Below are 19,668 nucleotides of genomic sequence, written 5' to 3' on the forward strand. Positions count from 1 at the left end.
AAATTCTTTCTATGAAGCCAGCATCACCTTAATCCCTAAGCCAGAGAAAGATGCAGCACTGAAAGAAAATTACAGACCAATATCCCTGATGAACATAGACGCAAAAATCCTCAATAAAATTCTGGCCAATAGAATACAACAACACATCAGGAAAATCATCCACCCAGACCAAGTGGGATTCATCCCTGGTATGCAGGGATGGTTCAACATTCGCAAATCAATCAATGTGATTCACCACATTAACAGACTGCAGAAGAAAAACCATATGATTATCTCAATTGATGCAGAGAAAGCATTTGATAAAATAGAACACCCTTTCATGATGAAAACTCTAAGCAAATTGGGTATAGAAGGAACATTCCTCAATACAATCAAAGCAATTTATAAAAAACCCACAGCCAGCATCCTATTGAATGGGGAAAAGTTGGAAGCATTTCCACTGAAATCTGGCACCAGGCAGGGATGCCCACTCTCACCACTGCTATTTAACATAGTTCTGGAAGTTTTAGCCAGAGCCATCAGACAAGAAAAAGAAATCAAAGGAATACAAATCAAGAAGGAAGAAGTCAAACTATCCCTCTTTGCAGACGATATGATTCTGTACTTAGAGGATCCAAAGAACTCTACTAAGAGACTATTGGAACTCATAGAGGAGTTTGGCAAAGTGGCAGGATATAAAATCAATGCACAAAAATCAACAGCCTTTGTATACACAAGCAATGCCATGACTGAGAAAGAGCTGCTAAGGTCAATCCCATTCACAATAGCTACAAAAACAATCAAATACCTTGGAATAAACTTAACCAAGGACGTTAAAGATCTCTACGATGAAAATTACAAAACCTTAAAGAAAGAAATAGAAGAGGATACCAAAAAATGGAAAAATCTTCCATGCTCATGGATTGGAAGAATCAACATCATCAAAATGTCCATTCTCCCAAAAGCAATTTATAGATTCAATGCAATCCCAATCAAGATACCAAAGACATTCTTCGCAGATCTAGAAAAAATGATGCTGAAATTCATATGGAGGCACAAGAGACCTCGAATAGCTAAAGCAATCTTGTACAACAAAAACAAAGCCGGAGGCATCACAATACCAGACTTCAGGACATACTACAGGGCAGTTGTAATCAAAACAGCATGGTACTGGTACAGAAACAGATGGATAGACCAATGGAGCAGAATTGAAACACCAGAAATCAACCCAAACATCTACAGCCAACTTATATTTGATCAAGGATCTAAAACTAATTCCTGGAGCAAGGACAGTCTATTCAATAAATGGTGCTGGGAAAACTGGATTTCCACGTGCAGAAGCATGAAGCAAGACCCCTACCTTACACCTTACACAAAAATCCACTCAACGTGGATTAAAGACCTAAATCTTCGTCCTGACACCATTAAGTTATTAGAGAACATTGGAGAAACCCTTCAAGATATTGGCACAGGCAAAGAATTTCTGGAAAAGACCCGGGAGGCACAGACAGTAAAAGCCAAAATCAACTATTGGGATTGCATCAAATTGAGAAGTTTCTGTACTGCAAAAGAAACAGTCAGGAGAGTGAAGAGACAACCGACAGAATGGGAAAAAATATTTGCAAACTATGCAACAGATAAAGGGTTAATAACCAGAATCTACAAAGAGATCAAGAAACTCCACAAAAACAAAACCAACAACCCACTTAAGAGATGGGCCAAGGCCTTCAATAGACATTTTTCAAAAGAGGAAATCCAAATGGCCAACAGGCACATGAAAAAATGTTCAAGGTCACTAGCAATCAGGGAAATGCAAATCAAAACCACAATGAGGTTTCACCTCACCCCGGTTAGAATGGCTCACATACAGAAATCTACCAACAACAGATGCTGGCGAGGATGTGGGGAAAAAGGGACACTAACCCACTGTTGGTGGGAATGCAAACTGGTCAAGCCACTATGGAAATCAGTCTGGAGATTCCTCAGAAACCTGAATATAACCCTACCATTCGACCCAGCCATCCCACTCCTTGGAATTTACCCAAAGGAGTTTAAATTGATAAACAAAAAAGCGGTCTGCACCCTAATGTTTATTGCAGCACAATTCACAATAGCCAAGACCTGGAACCAACCTAAATGCCCATCAACGGTAGACTGGATAAAGAAATTATGGGATATGTATTCTTTAGAGTACTATACCGCAGTAAGAAACAACGAAATCCAGTCATTTGCAACAAAATGGAGGAATCTGGAACACATCATGCTGAGTGAAGTAAGCCAGTCCCAAAGGGACAAATACCATATGTTCTCCCTGATCGGTGACAACTGACTCAACACCAAAAAGGAAACCTCCTGAAGTGAAATGGACACTATGAGAAATGGTGACTTGATCAGCATAGCTCTGACTGCTAATGGACAACTTAATACATTATCCCTCATAGTATTTTTTTTTTGTCTGTTCTACTTAATATGACTGGTTTAATTCTGTAATTATCACACAGTTATTCTTAAGTGTTGAAAATTAACCGAAATGTGATCCCTGTTAAACATAAGAGTGGGAATAAGAGAGGGAAGAGATGTATAATTTGGGACATGCTCGGGCTGACTTGCCCCAATTGGTAGAGTTGGAAACATACCAGGGGATTCCAATTCAATCCCATCAAGGTGGCATGTCCCAATGCCATCTCACTATTCCAAGTGATCAATTTCAGTTCACAATTGATCATAATGAAAGGACTAAGAGTCAAAGGGAGCACATAAACAAGTCTAGTATCTGCTAACACCAACCGATAGAATAAATAAAGGGGAGAGTGATCCAACATGGGAAGTGAGATACTCAGCAGACTCATAGAATGGTGGATGTCCTAAATAGCACTCTGGCCTCAGAATCAGCCCTAAAGGCACTCGGATCTGGCTGAAAAGCCCATGAGAGTATTTCAGGCATGGAAAGCCAAGACACTCTGGCAAAAAGATCTCTGTGAGTGAGATCCCAGTGGAAAGAACAGGTCTTCAAAGAGGGAGGTGCCTTTCTCTGAAGGGAGGAGAGAACCTCCACTTTGACTATGACCGTGTCTAAACAAGATAAGAGTCGGAGAACTCAAGGGGCTTCCATAGCCTTGGAAACTCATGACTGGTGCATAGGGAGATTACTGATGCCATAAACAGGAGTGTCAATTGGTAAAGTCAACAGCAGGAGTCACTGTGCACTTACTCCTCATGTAGGATCTCGGTCCTTAACGTGCTGTACACTGAGGCTTAATGCTATAACGAGTACTCAAACAGTATATTTCACTTTGTGTTTCTATGGGGGTGCAAACGACTGAAATCTTTACTTAATGTACACTAAACTGATCTTCTGTAAAAAAAAAAAAAAAAAAAAAAAAGAAAGAAATTTTCAATTCCCAACTTGACTCTCACTGGGATTAAACATGACAATAGGTCTGATCTGATTTCATCATCATTTTAAAAAAATCATCTATTATTTTTCACTTTATGTTTCTGTGTGGGAGCAAACTGTTGAAATACTTACTTAAGGTATACTAAGCTGATCTTCTGTATATTAAGATAATCGAAAATGAATCTTGATGTGAATGGAAGGGGAGAGGGAGTGGGAAAGGGGAGGGTTGTTGGTGGGAGGGACGGTATGGGGGGGGAAGCCATTGTAACCCATGAGTCGTACTTTGGAAATTTATATTCATTAAATAAAAGATAAAAAAAAAAAAAAAAAAGAAGTCAATGCCTCATTAATTGAAGAAATGACAATAGATTTAAATGGTGAAAGAACAAAGAGTTGTTTATTATTCATCGAGAGTTGTATATAAAATATCATAATTATTTCCAACACATAACTGGAAAAATGAGGGCTTTTCCAAGGGTGATTTTAATTCTAAACTCTGGCTTTAAAAATCTAACCACCCCCATAAAGTCATAACCATACTGCCCATATTTGAATAATTATGTAGTGTGCCAAATTATATTGGCTAAAAGCTGCAGTATTTCTGTTTTCAAATTAAAGGAATATTTCTAATTTATAATTTATATATAATTAAGAATGATTAGGTTAGTAATTAAATATTATAAATTATTGCATCACTACCTTTGTTACACTACCACTACATTTATTACTGCTCTATCGTCAAGGAAATTGTAAAAAAACAGAGGCTTGAGAGAGCCAAGAAGTGAAAAGGCAATTTTTTTAATTTTTTTAATTTTATTTAAGTTATACAGCTTTCATATACTTCATATATACAGATTTAGAACACAGTAGCACTTCCCCCTTACCCTCCCTCCAACTCTTCCAAATTAAAAAGAAAAATAAGCCCCTATTTTCAAAATTATTGGCTGAAAAGAGACAGAGTGAGACAAAGAGGGTGGCGATAAGAGGAAAGCACAAAGAGGAATGGTGTGTGCTGAGGGTGAGTCGGCCCTAACCTCCTAACAGCCAGAGGGCCGGCGCACTGCAGAGGAGATGGGTGACAAATGCTCAGGTTCTTTCATCACACTACTCTCTCCATTTTAACCCCTTTTTAAATTTGGCCCCAGAGAAATTACCACTATCCTTAAAGTACTTTTTTTTTTTTTTTTTTTTTTTTTTTTGACAGGCAGAGTGGACAGTGAGAGAGAGAGACAGAGAGAGAAAGGTCTTCCCTTGCCGTTGGTTCACCCTCCAATGGCCGCCGCTGCAGCCGGCGCACCGCGCTGATCCGATGGCAGGAGCCAGGAGCCAGGTGCTTTTCCTGGTCTCCCATGGGGTGCAGGGCCCAAGCACCTGGGCCATCCTCCACTGCACTCCCTGGCCATAGCAGAGAGCTGGCCTGGAAGAGGGGCAACCGGGACAGAATCCGGAGCCCCGACCGGGACTAGAACCCGGTGTGCCGGCGCCGCAAGGTGGAGGATTAGCCTATTGAGCCACGGCGCCGGCCCTTAAAGTACTTTTAAAATAAACATAAAATAGCATTTACTAAACCAGGAACTGCTAAGAATTGTGTTGTAGTTATTATCATACATTTGCTGTGACCACTGGGAATCTAATATATTAATAAATAAATTCTTCTGAAAAAATAATAAAAATAAATACAAGGAATTTGACAAGTTCTTTTTGACAGGGCCAGAAAAATTAAAAAGTACTTTAAATCTGAAAAAAAAAAAAAAAAAAACAATGACAGCTTTGAGGGCCACAGTTCCTGTTGTGACTAACTTTGCTTTTTAAGTGTGATGGCAGCTACAAACACCAATGGTCCTCTCTGTGCTCCAATGGAGTTTTCTTCAAAATAACGGATGGCAGACTAGACGTAGTCCAAGGGTCTTAGTATGCTGATCCTGGACCTAAAGAATTTACCGCTTTTACTGTTTGAAACCTAAAAAAACATATATCAGCTTTTTCTGCAGTATTTTGTATGTCTGCTTTTACAAACTAATAATGAAAAAATCTTGTTTGGTTACCATTCGCAAGATTAAGTTAATCACAGCAATGACACATTTTAAGTGGTTTGTTTTTACAATAAAAATCATGACATAAAATATTCAATTTTCTTATAATCATGCTATACAGAATTGGCATAGGCTTCTGATAAAATATAACTGTCTCAGGTAAAATAAAGTATTCAATACAATGCTATCTCTTTGCAAGCTAGCAGATAGGGATAAGCATATAATCATCTGAACTACTACATTACGAACTCCTTATTAAAAGACACATTTTATATATCATGATTTTGAAACAATGCTAAAAGGTATACTTACCTGGTGACTTCTATTTATTTATCTGAAAGTCAGAATTATAGAGAGGGAGAGACGGAGAGAGACAGAGAGAGAGATACTCCATCTACTAGTTCACTCCCCTGATGGCAACAGCCAGGGCTGGGCCAGGCTGAAGCCAGGAGCCAGGAGCTTCTTCCAGGTTTCTCACCTGCATGCAGTGGGCCATTTTCCAAACACCTGGGCCATCTTCCACTGCTTTTCACAGGCCATTAGAAGGGAGTGGATTGGAAGTGGAGTAGCCAGGACAGAATGTGAAGTGACGCCCTTATGGGATGCCAGCACTGAAGGCGGCAGCTTTACCTGCTATGCCACAATACAAGCCCCTACCTGGAAACTTTTAAATGCCACAATACAAGCCCCTACCTGGAAACTTTTAAATCCTAATAATGAAATTTCACCACAACAATTTAAATTACTAAATCTGAAAGGATAATATAACAATTATCTAATTGTCAAAGGTACATTTGGATCTACATTTTTAAGGGAATCATTTCAAATTCTGGACTAAACTAATGTGAGGATTTCATAGCCTACACATTTCTAGAAAACAAAAAATTAACTTGTTTACATTAATCTTTCATTTTATTTGAACTGTAAATTAATTAAATTTCACAAAATTTTTATTATTTATTGAGGATATTTTTATGAAAATCCTTTTAAAATCATTCACACTATTTCCAAATTTAAGAAAAGCAGTATTATTTTTGTACCACATAACTTGACTTTTTCCTTAGACTATATGAATGAAAAATTATTCTCTTCATAAATTTATTAACAGTGGATACACAATTTAAAATAATGGAACTGATTATTCTTATGTGTATATTCTCAGTAGATGAGAATCAAAATAAACAAAATTATATCTCAGCTAGATTAGCAAAATTTGCAAAATTACCCCATGTATATGATCTAGCTCAAAAATGACAAACACTTTTATGTATCATCTCTCTCCCTCTTTCTATAATATAAAATTGCTATTAAATTTGAATATAATTTAATATTTAAAGAATTTTATGAATATAAACATGCCTGTAACATTCTTGCTTAGCAAAGGAATATTAAGACAGCATGCATGCTCAGTTTCATAAGCATCAGTTATCTAAATTTTCAATTATAATAAGAAAATCTGGTGTATAATATTTGAAAATATATTTCCACTTACAAATCAAACATTATTTATAGAAAAAGAATCAACAGCTGTATGAGTAGAGAAAAATAAGCAATTACATACTAAATAAGCAAGGTAGTACTAATAGAATTTCTAAATGCAAAAATAGATATCCTTAATTGTGCAAAATATTGGGAGAATATTTCATAAATTAGATTTTTGCTAGATACCTCCAGGAAATATTCAATTTTCTTGATTTTTTGAAAATCACTTAAATTTTGAATATTTAGGAAATATTTTTAATAAAAATCTCCCTGCAATTGAGATCCAGATTGTGTATTCGCGTTGTGGTTTCTTGGGTGGAGATGGGAGAGGTTTTCATTCATTTAGCCTAACTTTACTCATTTCAAAGGCCATTATGACAGTATAAAGAACACCTGTTAAATGCAGTTACCATTTCTAGAATATTATATATAAATATATATATAAATATAAGTGCTTACCATTCAGACTGAAAACAATCAAGAGTTCTGGTCATTCCCATTTTGATCAGAAAATTGCAGAGAAAGTCTTCTATTACCTCATGTGCTGCCTGCCTTGAAGGAAGAACTGTTTTCTGCTCCTGAAATTTAAATGTGCAATTATTTATTTCAAAAATTTCAAAACTTTAATTAATAGCACAGAGAAGCTACTCATTTATTCATTTTGTCAACAACTTTTAAGTTTTATGTGCTAGGGACCATTTTAATCACTAAGGATAAAAGACCAATGAAAAAGTCTTTCCCCTCTTAATTGATTGTCACATAGATGGAAACAGAATGAGTAATGAAGTAAAAACTATGCAGGATAGCAGTGCCTGGTAGAGAAATACAGAAGACTGAGGATAGGGGGAGCCAGGTATGGAACTGGTATGTATGTGTGGTGGGGAGAAGGTGTGATTTGGCTCCTAGGTATATATGTTGGTAGAGGAAAATTTCATTGACAAAGTAGAGTTGGAGCCAAAATCCAAAAAGACACAATCCTAAAAGTTAGAATCCCAGAAGACCAAAATCACTGAAGTCTAAAAATCCCAAAAGATCAAAATCTCAAAAATACAATTCTGGAAACAATAAAAACTCCTTGGAAGACTTTTATTTACATTTCACAAGGAGATTTATTTGAGAAAAAACACAATACTTTGTAGTTCACTTTACACAATAAAATAGGCAATAATAGTATACACATTTCTATAAGGATAAACATTCAAGTATACTAACAATAGTTACACAGGCATTAACAGTTAACAGCAAACAAACCAGAGCCAGCACCGTGGTGTAGTGGGTAAAGCTGCCGCCTGCAATGCCAGCATCCCATGTGGGTGCCGGTTTGAATCCCAGTTGCTCTACTTCCAATCCAGTTCCCTGTTAACGCACCTGGGAAACCAATGGATGATGACCCAAGAGCTTGGGCACCTGCACAAACCCTTAAGAGGCTCCTGGCTCCTGGCTTCAGCCTGCACCAGCCCTGACCATGTAGCCATTTGGGAAGCAAATCATCAGATGAAGGCTCTCTCTCTTCCTCTTTCTCTCTCTCCCTCCCTCTTCTGTAACTCTTTCAAACAAATAAAAAAAATTTTTTTTAGCTATAGTTGGTGATTATGTGCATGGAGCTTCATACTGCACTCACCTAAATCACCATAATGGACAACCTAAGTCTTGACAAAGACTTCGATGGATCACTACCACATATGCAAATCAAGAAAGAATCAAGATCTCCAGAAAAGTTACCTTTCACAAATGTAGATTCACAAAAAGGACGTCTCTACATTCGATGAGCAAGTTTCGATGTTTTTACATATTCACACACTTTTTCGCAAAAACAATGCTGTGATAAGGCACTTCCCCAGAGGCAAATTTGCAAAAGTACATTTTATGAATCAGAACTCTCTAAAAGTCTGTATAATTTATATCTCCAATATTGGAAATTATGTGACGATTAAACATATATTACAGCAAGTTGTAAAAATACAATGCTGACAATTTAAAATACTGGGGAAAAAAAAGAACTCATGAGGAAAGCTGCCACACAGAAAGTATATTGCAGACACAGATTACAGGCACCTGCACTAAGGTGTTCCAAAAGAGCAGCCAGAATCCAGACATATTAACTACATGTTGATGTCTTGCATCATTATGAATAACATCGTTTTTTCCTTTTAGTGGATGATTCTTCTGAGAATAGGTTCACATTCATTTTCTACAAGAGCTGCTTTTTTGAATTTCTTCTGTGATTCTCTATATATTAACGTGGGTATTCTCTGTTAATTTTTCCCATTCTGTGTCATCCCAAAATCCATTCCACATGCATTCATATGCAGTCAACAAATTTAGTAGAAACAATATTGGTGACAACAGCAGCAACATAATTGCTTGTGTACTTATCCTACCTTGCACATACTTATTTTCAAACCAGTGAGTAACTTCAATGGCTCCCCTTTAGGCCAATGTGGTTTTAACTCATTAAAAACTCCTGGAGTTTCATCAGCTGGAAGGAATGCCATTGCAGACAAATGACATTTTTTAAACTGAAGTTTTTGTCATTGTTCATCTCACAGCAGATATACTCATCTGAATTTTCTGTCAATGTATTCATTGTTTTGAATGGAATAAAGTCACATTGGAGGTTAGGGTTTCAACATGTAAATTTAGACGGGACATAATTTAATCCAGATCGGTCAGCAGGAAAACAGAGATTTGACTCATATGATTTCAAGAGGCAGGTTCTTTCCAACCATCTGAATGAAGCTCAAAAGTGAATTCTCCCCCAGAGGCTCCAAACTGGAACTCAATCTGACTAAATCTTGAATGAAATAAACAAATTTTAATAACATCTTGAAAAAGCTTAGAACACTTGATTGTATTAATTCCAAATCTGTTGTTAAGATTTAGAGATATCTTTGAAATTCATTTTCTACTACAAAGTCCACCAAGTCTCCAAATAGGTGATTATAAAGTGTTCTGCATTTTCCATTCTTTAATATATAAACAAAATGATGAGTTCAAAAATTTCTGAATGCAATAGGGGCATGAACAATCATATGATTGACAGGAAAAAATGCAAACAGAGCGAACAATTTTGAAGGTGTTAACTCATTAGCCAAGGTGCTAGCTTTTCTGTCAGTTTTGGTGAGAGTCAAATCCTTCATCAAGAATAGTTCACCAGAGCTGGACCTGTGGTGAAGTAAGTTAATCCTTCACCTGTGGCACTGGCATCCCACATGGGCACCAGTTCTAGTCCCAGCTGCTCCTCTTCCAATCCAGCTCTCTGCTATGGCCTGGGAAAGCGGTGGAAGATGGCCCAAGCACTTGGGCCCTACACCCATGTGGGAGACCCAAAAGGAGCTACTGGCTCCTGGCTTCGGATCAGCTCAGATCCAGTCATTGCGGCCATTTGGGGAGTGAACCAGCAGATTGAAGACCTTTCTATCTCTCACTCTCACTGTCTGTAACTCTACCTCTCAAATATATAAAATCTTAAAAAAAAAAAAAAACAATAGTTCACCATTTAATGTTTTTTAACTCTAGGGGTACCACCAGGTAATCAGTACAGAAGATCACTGAACATGTTCAATACTTTTCCCTTTCTGGAAGGCATTGTAAAGGTAATCATGGCACTATGACTGAAGGGCCAGAAGTAGTTGGATTGAATAATTTGACAACTTTCCTAAATAGGATTGAAAATGTACTAATCGAATCCCTAGAATTTGGCTTTTTATTTCTCTTACGTAGCCTTTTTGGACAGCAATTGTAGATGTGGGAATTTCAACTTTTGGGACTTCAAGATATGGGATTTTAATATTTGGAAAATTGGGGGATTTTGAGCATTAGCAATTTTAGGCTTAATAGATTTTGTTCTTTCAAATTTTAACATTCAAGATTACGACTTTTGGGATTCTGTCTCTGAAGATTATGGTCCATACCAGAAAAAACACTATCTGAGCATAAATGAAGAGAAACTTCCAGATGAAACATCAGGAAATACAAATGCCCTGAGACAAGAGTGTGATTGGATTGTCCTTCAGACAATAAGAGGTCAGATTTCCCATTCACTAGAATTAAAACACATCAAAAGATGAAGAAAAATGCATGGACCTTTTAATAAAGAATTATTCTCATTTAAAAAATACAATAATTTGGTGCTTGATTTTAAGAAAGAGTATAGAGCAAATAATGTGTGATGGAAATACCTGTACTATTATTCCATAGTTTATGTAAATATATCTATCAACTAGATCAGTAGCAAACTAACTATACTTGCAAATAGTTATTGGAACACAGCCAACCTATTTGTTTACATATTGCCTATGGCTGCTTTTATACTACTGCAGGCATCTATGGTCCCCAAATGTGGTGGAATGAGAAGGCCATGCCTAGGTGGCCACTGGCAAGCGAGCATCAGTTACTCAGAAATGGCTTTGAAACCCACCTGGCAACAGAGCCTGCCTGGCAACAGGCTGTGATTGGATGGCTTTGGATACTGCCTGGCAACAGGCTGTGATTGGATGGCTTTGGAAACTGCCTGGCAACAGGCTGGGCTTGGTTGGGGCATAGACTGCCCCTTGACCAGATTGGCTAGTCTTGGCTATATAAGATGTGGTACCAACTGAAATAAATGAGTCTGCGGGCTGCTCGCCTCAGGCCTGCTTACACCGACTCCCAGAGTCTTTGTGGTGGCTCCGCGCCTCTTGCCCCCACCACGCTCCTCCTCTCAGAAACGAATCCACTACAACATTGTTGAGAAATCAAGTGCAACACCCAAAGCCTAAAATATTTATGATTTCAACAGGAAACAGTTTGCAGACCCCTGAACTAAAACAATGGAACTATTTAAGCAAGTGACATTTGAAATTAAGAAAGCACTAAAAACCACTATATCAGATTAGTAGGCAAGATAAATCAAATAACAGGTAGTATCTTGCAAACATGAAAACAACATTGTCTCTCAACTGCATTCAATTTCTCCTCATTAGCAGAGTCATTAATTTATCTGCTGAGCATTCGTAAATTATGAATAAATATGATAAATTCTGTTTTTATCTACATAAACTTGGTAGTGGATTTTCCTTCCTTCTTCTCTTTCCTAGCCTGGAAATTGTCATATATCAGGTTACACAGAATGCACACAATGTTTACATGGAAAGGCACTGAGGAAAGAGTATCTGTGTTGTTCTCAAGAGTCCATTTTTCAATTTTGAGTGAACAGATACTTAGAAGGGAGTTAATGGATTTGCAGATTTAGGCACTGCACATGATATGGAAAGACTGACACAGGGAACAATATAGGAAGAAGCCTCACATACTATTTTGCACTGAGGAAGACATATCTACAACTTACTGTCACAACTGCCTTTACACTTTTTCAGGAGGAAAAGGTTTAATTATTGAAAAAGACATCCTCCTTAATTAATGACAGTACAAAACTATAAAGAGTTTTTAAAATTTTTTGCTAACATAATTATAGTATTTTCAATTTTTAAATAAGTTTTCAGCTATGTAGCAATGTCATCATTTTTATACTTTTAATTGATTATAATCAAAAAGCATCTCCTACCACATTCTTTATCAAAACAAGTTCATAAGCCTTAAGACAAGGCCACAATGTATTAAGCATTCCCCATATACTAAGTACTTCCATGAAAAATAAGACACAAAATACTTTAAAATGGATTGCAAAACCTGCACACGCAGCAAAATTCTGAACATAAGCATTGAGAATCTTTAACTTAATCTCCATTGAGATTAGTCAAGCAGCGATCTGCAGGAAGGTGTCACTGTGACAGAGTTATGCAATACTGACCGTGATGTTGAGAATAAGATAAACAGTGAATGACACTGCCTGCCTTACGTGAAGAGAAGTGAAAAAGAAATGAAAGCATTCAGTAAGTAAAGCATTTAATATTTAAATGACTTTCAAAACATCATATAAACTAAACTATAGGCTACCATAGTGTTCACAATTCTCACCAAAATTTGGGCATCAGTAGCTTGTTCTTGGACCACCTGAACTGCTTTTGCCAGATCTTCTTCACTTTCGGGAATGCTAAAATTGTTATCTGGTATCTAGACCACAAAAAAAGAGGATAGGAAAAGTGAGCAGAAATATAAAGTGCCATTCCACAATCCCCATTTTACCATGAGAGGGCACATTCTAAGACATTTCATGGGGAATTGAATATAGGGATAGTAGCATACCCCATAAAACTATATAATATGTTTCCACATACAAATTATGCATGGTGAGAGGTTAATAATGGACAACAATAAAACATATCAATATACCATAATGAAATTATTTAAAACTTATGTACTGTATATCTGAAGTTTTTTCATTTAATATTTTCAGACTGAGCTTTACAATATATATAACTGAAACAATAGAAAGGAAACTGCAGATTGAGGGACTACTGTATTTTGCTTCAGAAATAACTTTACAAAGCAAAGGATCAAAGAAACACACTTTATAAAAGATGTAATATCATCCTAAAGATATGTGAGAAACAGATCAGTAATAAAAAGGGAGCTTTCCGATTTCCTTGTAAAATCACTCAATGCCACTTCTCAGTTTATGAACAACTGCTTTTACTTACAAAGACAAAGGTAATCTAAACAATTCTGCTAAAAGTACTGCAGGCTATCTAAATGCCACCATCTTTCTCCATTCCAGATTTTCGTCACCATTACCATTTTAATAACTATGAGCAATGCAAACTAGTTTATTAAAAACAAAACAGCATTCACTCCGTGTGTTAAAACCTTCAAATACTGGGATGGACTGTGATTATGACATTAATCATAGTTAACACCACATATTTCTTATTTGCTTTGACAAGTCCTTTACATTTATTAACTCTTTCAGTAGCTTTATGTGGTACATGTAATTTCCATTTTACCAGCAGTAATAAAAGTCTATCTTTGGCCGGCGCCGTGGCTCACTAGGCTAATCCTCCGCCTTGCGGCGCTGGCACACCGGGTTCTAGTCCCGGTCGGGGCGCCGGATCCTGTCCCGGTTGCCCCTCTTCCAGGCCAGCTCCCTGCTGTGGCCAGGGAGTGCAGTGGAGGATGGCCCAAGTCCTTGGGCCCTGCACCCCATGGGAGACCAGGAGAAGCACCCGACTCCCGCCATCGGATCAGCACAGTGTGCCAGCTGCAGCGTGCCGGCTGCAGTGGCCATTGGAGGGTGAACCAAAGGCAAAGGAAGACCTTTCTCTGTCTCTCTCTCTCACTGTCCACTCTGCCTGTAAAAAAAAAAAAAAAAAAAGTCTATCTTATGCTGGTCCAGTTTCTGGCTCACCCAGGCTACAATAGACCAGACTTGCTTCCACAGTTTCAATCACAGCTTCTATCATATAAAAAACACTTATCCTCGAAGTCTCAGAAGCTGAGTCTCATGGGAATAATAAATGAAAGGAAAGCTTTAGACAGAAGTGCATGCAAACTGTGAAAGAAGCATGAGGCCTGAGCTCCAACTGGGTAGAGAAAATTTGGGAGGCCCTGTTAAGAACAAATTCAGTGATGGGAAATGCCTACTGGACAGAAATGGTAAGTCTAGAGTATATATCCACAAGGCAGGTTATAAGGAGCTAAATGAGACACACTTAACAGGAAAACCAAAAGAGCCAGATGTATCATGCAATCTAAACGTTTAAATAGAATTTTCACATTTTTAACCTAGCTGATACTAGCTAAATTCGGTTGAAAAATCACTATCTCTTAAGGGAAAAATAATCATTTACATGATACAAAAAATAAAATGAATATTTCATGAGGAAGACTATAATTAATTTATATAATAAATTCCTAATATCAACAAATTACCTCTTCATATTCATAATCATCTTCAGATGCTTCAGTTATGGTGACCTCTGCATTTCTTGTCAAGTTTTAATCTCCAAAATATGGAATGAAATATTAAAAATTTATTTGACCTTAAAATATAGATTGGACCTAATTATCCCACTAGGAAGTTCATATAAACATATAACATAATTTTCAAAAAAATTCTTACCCATACAGTCTACAAACTTGGATATAAAACATTTTAATTAGTATTAATTACTGTATTATGCAACGGAAATCCATGAAAAGCTACTGTTTTATCTGTATTTCAAATGATTTCCAACTTGATTCTAAAAGTGCATACACACACAAGGGCACCTTCAAAATGCTCCTGGAAAATGAGATTTTAACATGTTTATTTGGTGCAAAAATATTTTAATCCATGTAGTTTTTCCATATTGCTTAGTTTCCATGAACTTTGTTGAAGGTCTCCCCATAGACACAGTATCATGAAGTAACTTAAATTAGAAAAATCTAAGAAAAAAATCAGTAAATCTTCCAAATTTATCTTGAACCACAATAGATTTTCCATGGTTTCTGAATCCATTATTCACAATTAACCTTTTTTTTTTAATTCAGAATATTGTGAGTGAACCAGAAGGCACAACAGTATTAAAATACAAGTGAAGAGCATATTTTATTGAACAGTAAAATTCATGTGAATCTCTACTTTTCTTGTAATAGCTCAGTTTTTAAAGTTGCACTCTCTTTATAGCAAAGAGGATCTGATGTCTAAGTATGAACTACATAGCAACCATAATTCAATATTTGAAATTCTTAAGAAATTTTTTTTAACTTTTATTTAATGAATATAAATTTCCAAAGTACAGCTTATGGATTACAATGGCTTCCCCCACCATAACATCCCTCCCACCCGCAACCCTCCCCTTTCCCACTCCCTCTCCCCTTCCATTCACATCAAAATTCATTATCGATTCTCTTTACTTAATGTATGCTAAACTGATCTTCTGTATATAAAGATTTCAACAGTTTACTCCCACATAGAATCATAAAGTGAAAAATACTGTTTGAGTACTAGTTATAGCATTAAATCTCAATGTACAGCACACTAAGGACAAAGATCCTACATGAGGAGTAAGTGCACAGTGACTCCTGTTGTTGACTTTACCAATTGACACTCCTGTTTATGGCATCAGTAATCACCCTAGGCTCTTGTCATGAGCTGCCAAGGCTATGGAAGCCCCCTGAGTTCACTGACTCTGATCATATTTAGACAAAGCCATGGTCAAAGTGGAAGTTCTCTCCTCCCTTCAGAGAAAGGTACCTCCTTCTTTGATGACCCATTCTTTCCACTGGGATCTCACTCATGGAGATTTTTCATTTAGGTTTTTTTTTTTTTTTCCTCAGAGTGTCTTGTCTTTCCATGCCTGAAATACTCTCATGGGCTCTTCAGCCAGATCTGAATGCCTTAAGGGCTGATTCTGAGGCTAGAGTGCTGTTTAGGACATCTGCCATTCTATGGGTCTGCTGTGTATCTCACTTCCCATGTTGGATTATTCTCTCCCTTTTTTATTCTATCAGCTAGTATTTGCAGACACTATTCTTGTTTATGTGATCCCTTTGGTTCTTAGTCCTATCATTATGATCGATTGTGAACAGAAATTGTTCACTGGGACTAGTGAGATGATATTGGTACATGCCACCTTGATGGGATTGAATTGGAATCCCCTGGTATGTTTCTAACTCTACCATTTGAGGTAAGTCAGCTTGAGCATATATAAGTATAAATAATTTTAACAAAAAAAGGAATTCTAAGAACACTGCTGTAGGACTTTAAAAATTGCAAGTTACGGTAATAACACATGAAAACTTCAAGATAACATTTTACATTAAAAGAAATCACAATACACACCAGCAATTTTTTTTGTTAGTAGGCTTACATTTTATTCAGTTACACTGAATTACACATTTTAATGTACAGTAATGGATTAACCTAGAGAACAATATACTAAGTGAAATTATTCAGCACACAAGACAGATACTACATAATTTCACTTATGTCTGGAATCTGAAGAAGATGTCCAACATGGAGCAATAGACAGGAGGTTTGATTACCAGGAGTTTGGAGGACAATGGTTATCTGGTTAAAGGGCACAAACTTTCAGTTATGAAAATAGTAAGCTCTGGGGAACCTAATGTACAGCATAATGATTATACTTAAAAATACTGTATTATACAAATTATTTATTTATTTATTTATTTAGAGAGACAGAGAGAGAACCCCCATTTGCCAGTACATTCCCCAAATGCCCATAACAGCTAAGCCTGGGCCAGGCTGTAACTAAAAACCTGAACTCAGTCCAACTCTCCCACCCGGATGGCAGCAACCTGAATGTCTGAGTCATCATCTTCTGCCTCACAGGGTGCAATTTAGAATGAAGCTGGAAATGGTAGCAGTCAGGACTCAAAAACAGGAACTCCGATATGGGACACAGGACACAGGTGTCTCAAGCACTGCTTTAGTTGCCACACCAAATGCCCACCTTAGTATAATTTGAAAAGTAAGCAGATATTAAGTACTCTTACTACAAAAACAAACAGAAAGGTAACTCCATGAAGTAGGTATATTAATAAGTTCTCAAAACATCACTTTGTACACCTTAAATATATGCATCTTGTCAATTACATCTGAAAGCTGAGAGAAAGAAATAATAAGCAACTATTGTCTCATAGTTTCTTTGGATCAAGAATTCAGTAATGGCTTAGAGGGAGGATTTTTGACTGGGTGTCTCTCACGAATTCATAGTCAAGAGGATAGCAGAATTTCAGCCATTTGGAGGTCACACTGAGGCAGCGGGATCCACTTCCAAGATGACTCACTGACATTGTGCTAGTTGTTGCTAAAGACCTCAGTTCCATCCCACGTGGGCCTCCACGAGCTGTTGAAGCATCCTCAAGATACAGTTAGTAGCTAGCTAGAACAAGGAGGTCAAGAAGAAAGGTGGGAGCCACAATATCTCTGGTTGGTCAGGTCTCGGATGTAACACATTACCATTTCTCCAATATCCTATCAGTCACATAGGTCAATTCTATTCAGTATATAAAGACTATACAAGAGTATGGATACCAAGAAGGAGGTACCATTAGACATCATTTTGGAAGCTGGCTTCCATACTACCTTATAGGGATTCCAGAATATTTAAATAATTAATATATATCTAAATATATATATATATATATATATATATATATATATAACATTTAGCATTGTGCTTGGGTTAAGCAATTTTGGGAAGCTTTTATTGTTATTTTCCTCACTCTTGAAAGATATGGGTATCTATGAAGAAGTGTCCTAAGTCTCTCAGGTCCCAGTTATCCCTATGTTAAGATGAAAGGGTAAATTTAAAAAACATTCTAAATTTATCTCCAGTGCTAGATTTATATTTTTCACACACATCTTTAATGAGACACAGTTTCCCAAGGTTCAGCTAGAGGAAATTAGCCTATTTTCTATGGAAATATATGCCCCCTTCTCAGAGATCAGTGATTTTTTTGTAAGCAATCACTTGTCTGCAAGTCTCCAGAAAAGCAACACCATCCCTCATCATGTACATAACATAATAAATTTCAAAAGAAAGTAAATATTCTAAAGTCTTTGAGACAGACTGTAAAATTTTAAATAAGACAAGAACTGACAAGATCAAATGAGGAAAGATTTTACAGCATAAGTTGTTATACATGGCAACACAGAGAGGAAAAAAGTGATTTGTCCTCAAAGCAATGGAAATGTCACACAACACTTGTATGATCCTATTCAGCTAATATCCTAGGCAACAGCTTTAATGACAGATAGATTGGTTCCCCACAATCAAAAAAGATTAAGAGAAAAATAATTCCCTTTTTAAAAAGCTTAAAATATTTCACATGAACCATAACCATATTTATTTTCATAACAACCCTGTGAGGTTGAATGTTACTAATACAGCCATCCCTAAATTGAAATCAAGAAACTGAATCATGGAGATTAAGAGATTTGTACAAGATCACGCAGCTATGAGCGACAAAAGACAAGTTTTTCGAATACAAATGCTATGAATTTTCTTCTACACCATACTGTTCCTACAGTCACATAATATGAATATGCAGCGTTTACCAATATTTTTACCAATATCCAATGTTTAAACCCATCTATTTGTTTTCAAAATTCTTAAGCATGATGTTGCTAACAGCTAAAACAAATCACTTAACTAGCTCAATCTGAAGACCTCTAAGTAGACAAAGGTATAAAATAGGTACAGGCTACATACAGACTGTAAAATTAATTCAACCAAAGCTACTAGAAAGACAAAAGTTTAGATAATGGACAAAACACCAAGAACAGAAAGTTATCCTTTCTGAATGATATTTTAAGTATCTATAATATAATTTGTACATAAAATTTCCCCAGGAGCAATTAGTTTTAAACGTGATGTTACAGTGTTGCTGCAGAAATGAATGTGCTTTGGCATAAATGTTTGTATATATATCTATCTGGCCAACTGATTAGCAACACATGGGCCTATGCACAAGCAAATACTAAAATATTTCTGTGGCAGTCTGATATGCATACCATAGAAAACAGAAAAATAAGTGTGTAAACTACAGATGAAAGGGAAATAGTGAGACAAGCATAATAATGCAGTACCTGCTCAGGTCTCATGGATTTTGTTAAATATAAACCACAGATTTGTCTCCAAGCTTCCCAGCAGTCAGAGCAAAGAGGAAAATGTCATCGGATCCCAATTCAGTATCTACCCAATGAAAACAGATGGATTTCTCAGCAAATGCACAGCAATTTCTAGTTCTAAAGCCCGAGAGAAATTACACTTTTGAGTTCTTATAAAGCAACCAGTATTGATCCTCCTGCCCTTGGGATAACCAGAAAGACAGATGAAAGTAGGATCTGATAAAGCATCATGTGTGAAAAAATTTGGAAAGCACTGCTTT

General features: G+C 36.7%; 1 protein-coding gene across 16 annotated transcripts in view; it reads right to left on the reverse strand.

The window, feature by feature from the left end:
- The window catches only part of SPAG16 (sperm associated antigen 16), a 1,190,570-nt gene that overhangs the window by 1,164,239 nt on the left and 6,663 nt on the right, over window positions 1-19,668 (reverse strand). For all 16 annotated transcript variants that reach the window (XR_007920574.2, XR_011387124.1, XR_011387125.1 and 13 more), the window contains exons 2-4: window positions 14,701-14,747; window positions 12,850-12,945; window positions 7,351-7,469 (exon numbers count right to left, since the gene is read on the reverse strand). Coding sequence is in view for 13 of the 16 variants with exons in the window: in XM_051849131.2 (XP_051705091.2) it covers window positions 7,351-7,469; window positions 12,850-12,945; window positions 14,701-14,747 (262 nt within the window). In the remaining 3 variants the exon portion in view is untranslated. The remainder of the gene's footprint in view (window positions 1-7,350; window positions 7,470-12,849; window positions 12,946-14,700; window positions 14,748-19,668) is intronic.

This window comes from Oryctolagus cuniculus, chromosome 3 (genome assembly GCF_964237555.1).
Source record: "Oryctolagus cuniculus chromosome 3, mOryCun1.1, whole genome shotgun sequence".
Lineage (NCBI taxonomy): Eukaryota > Metazoa > Chordata > Mammalia > Lagomorpha > Leporidae > Oryctolagus > Oryctolagus cuniculus.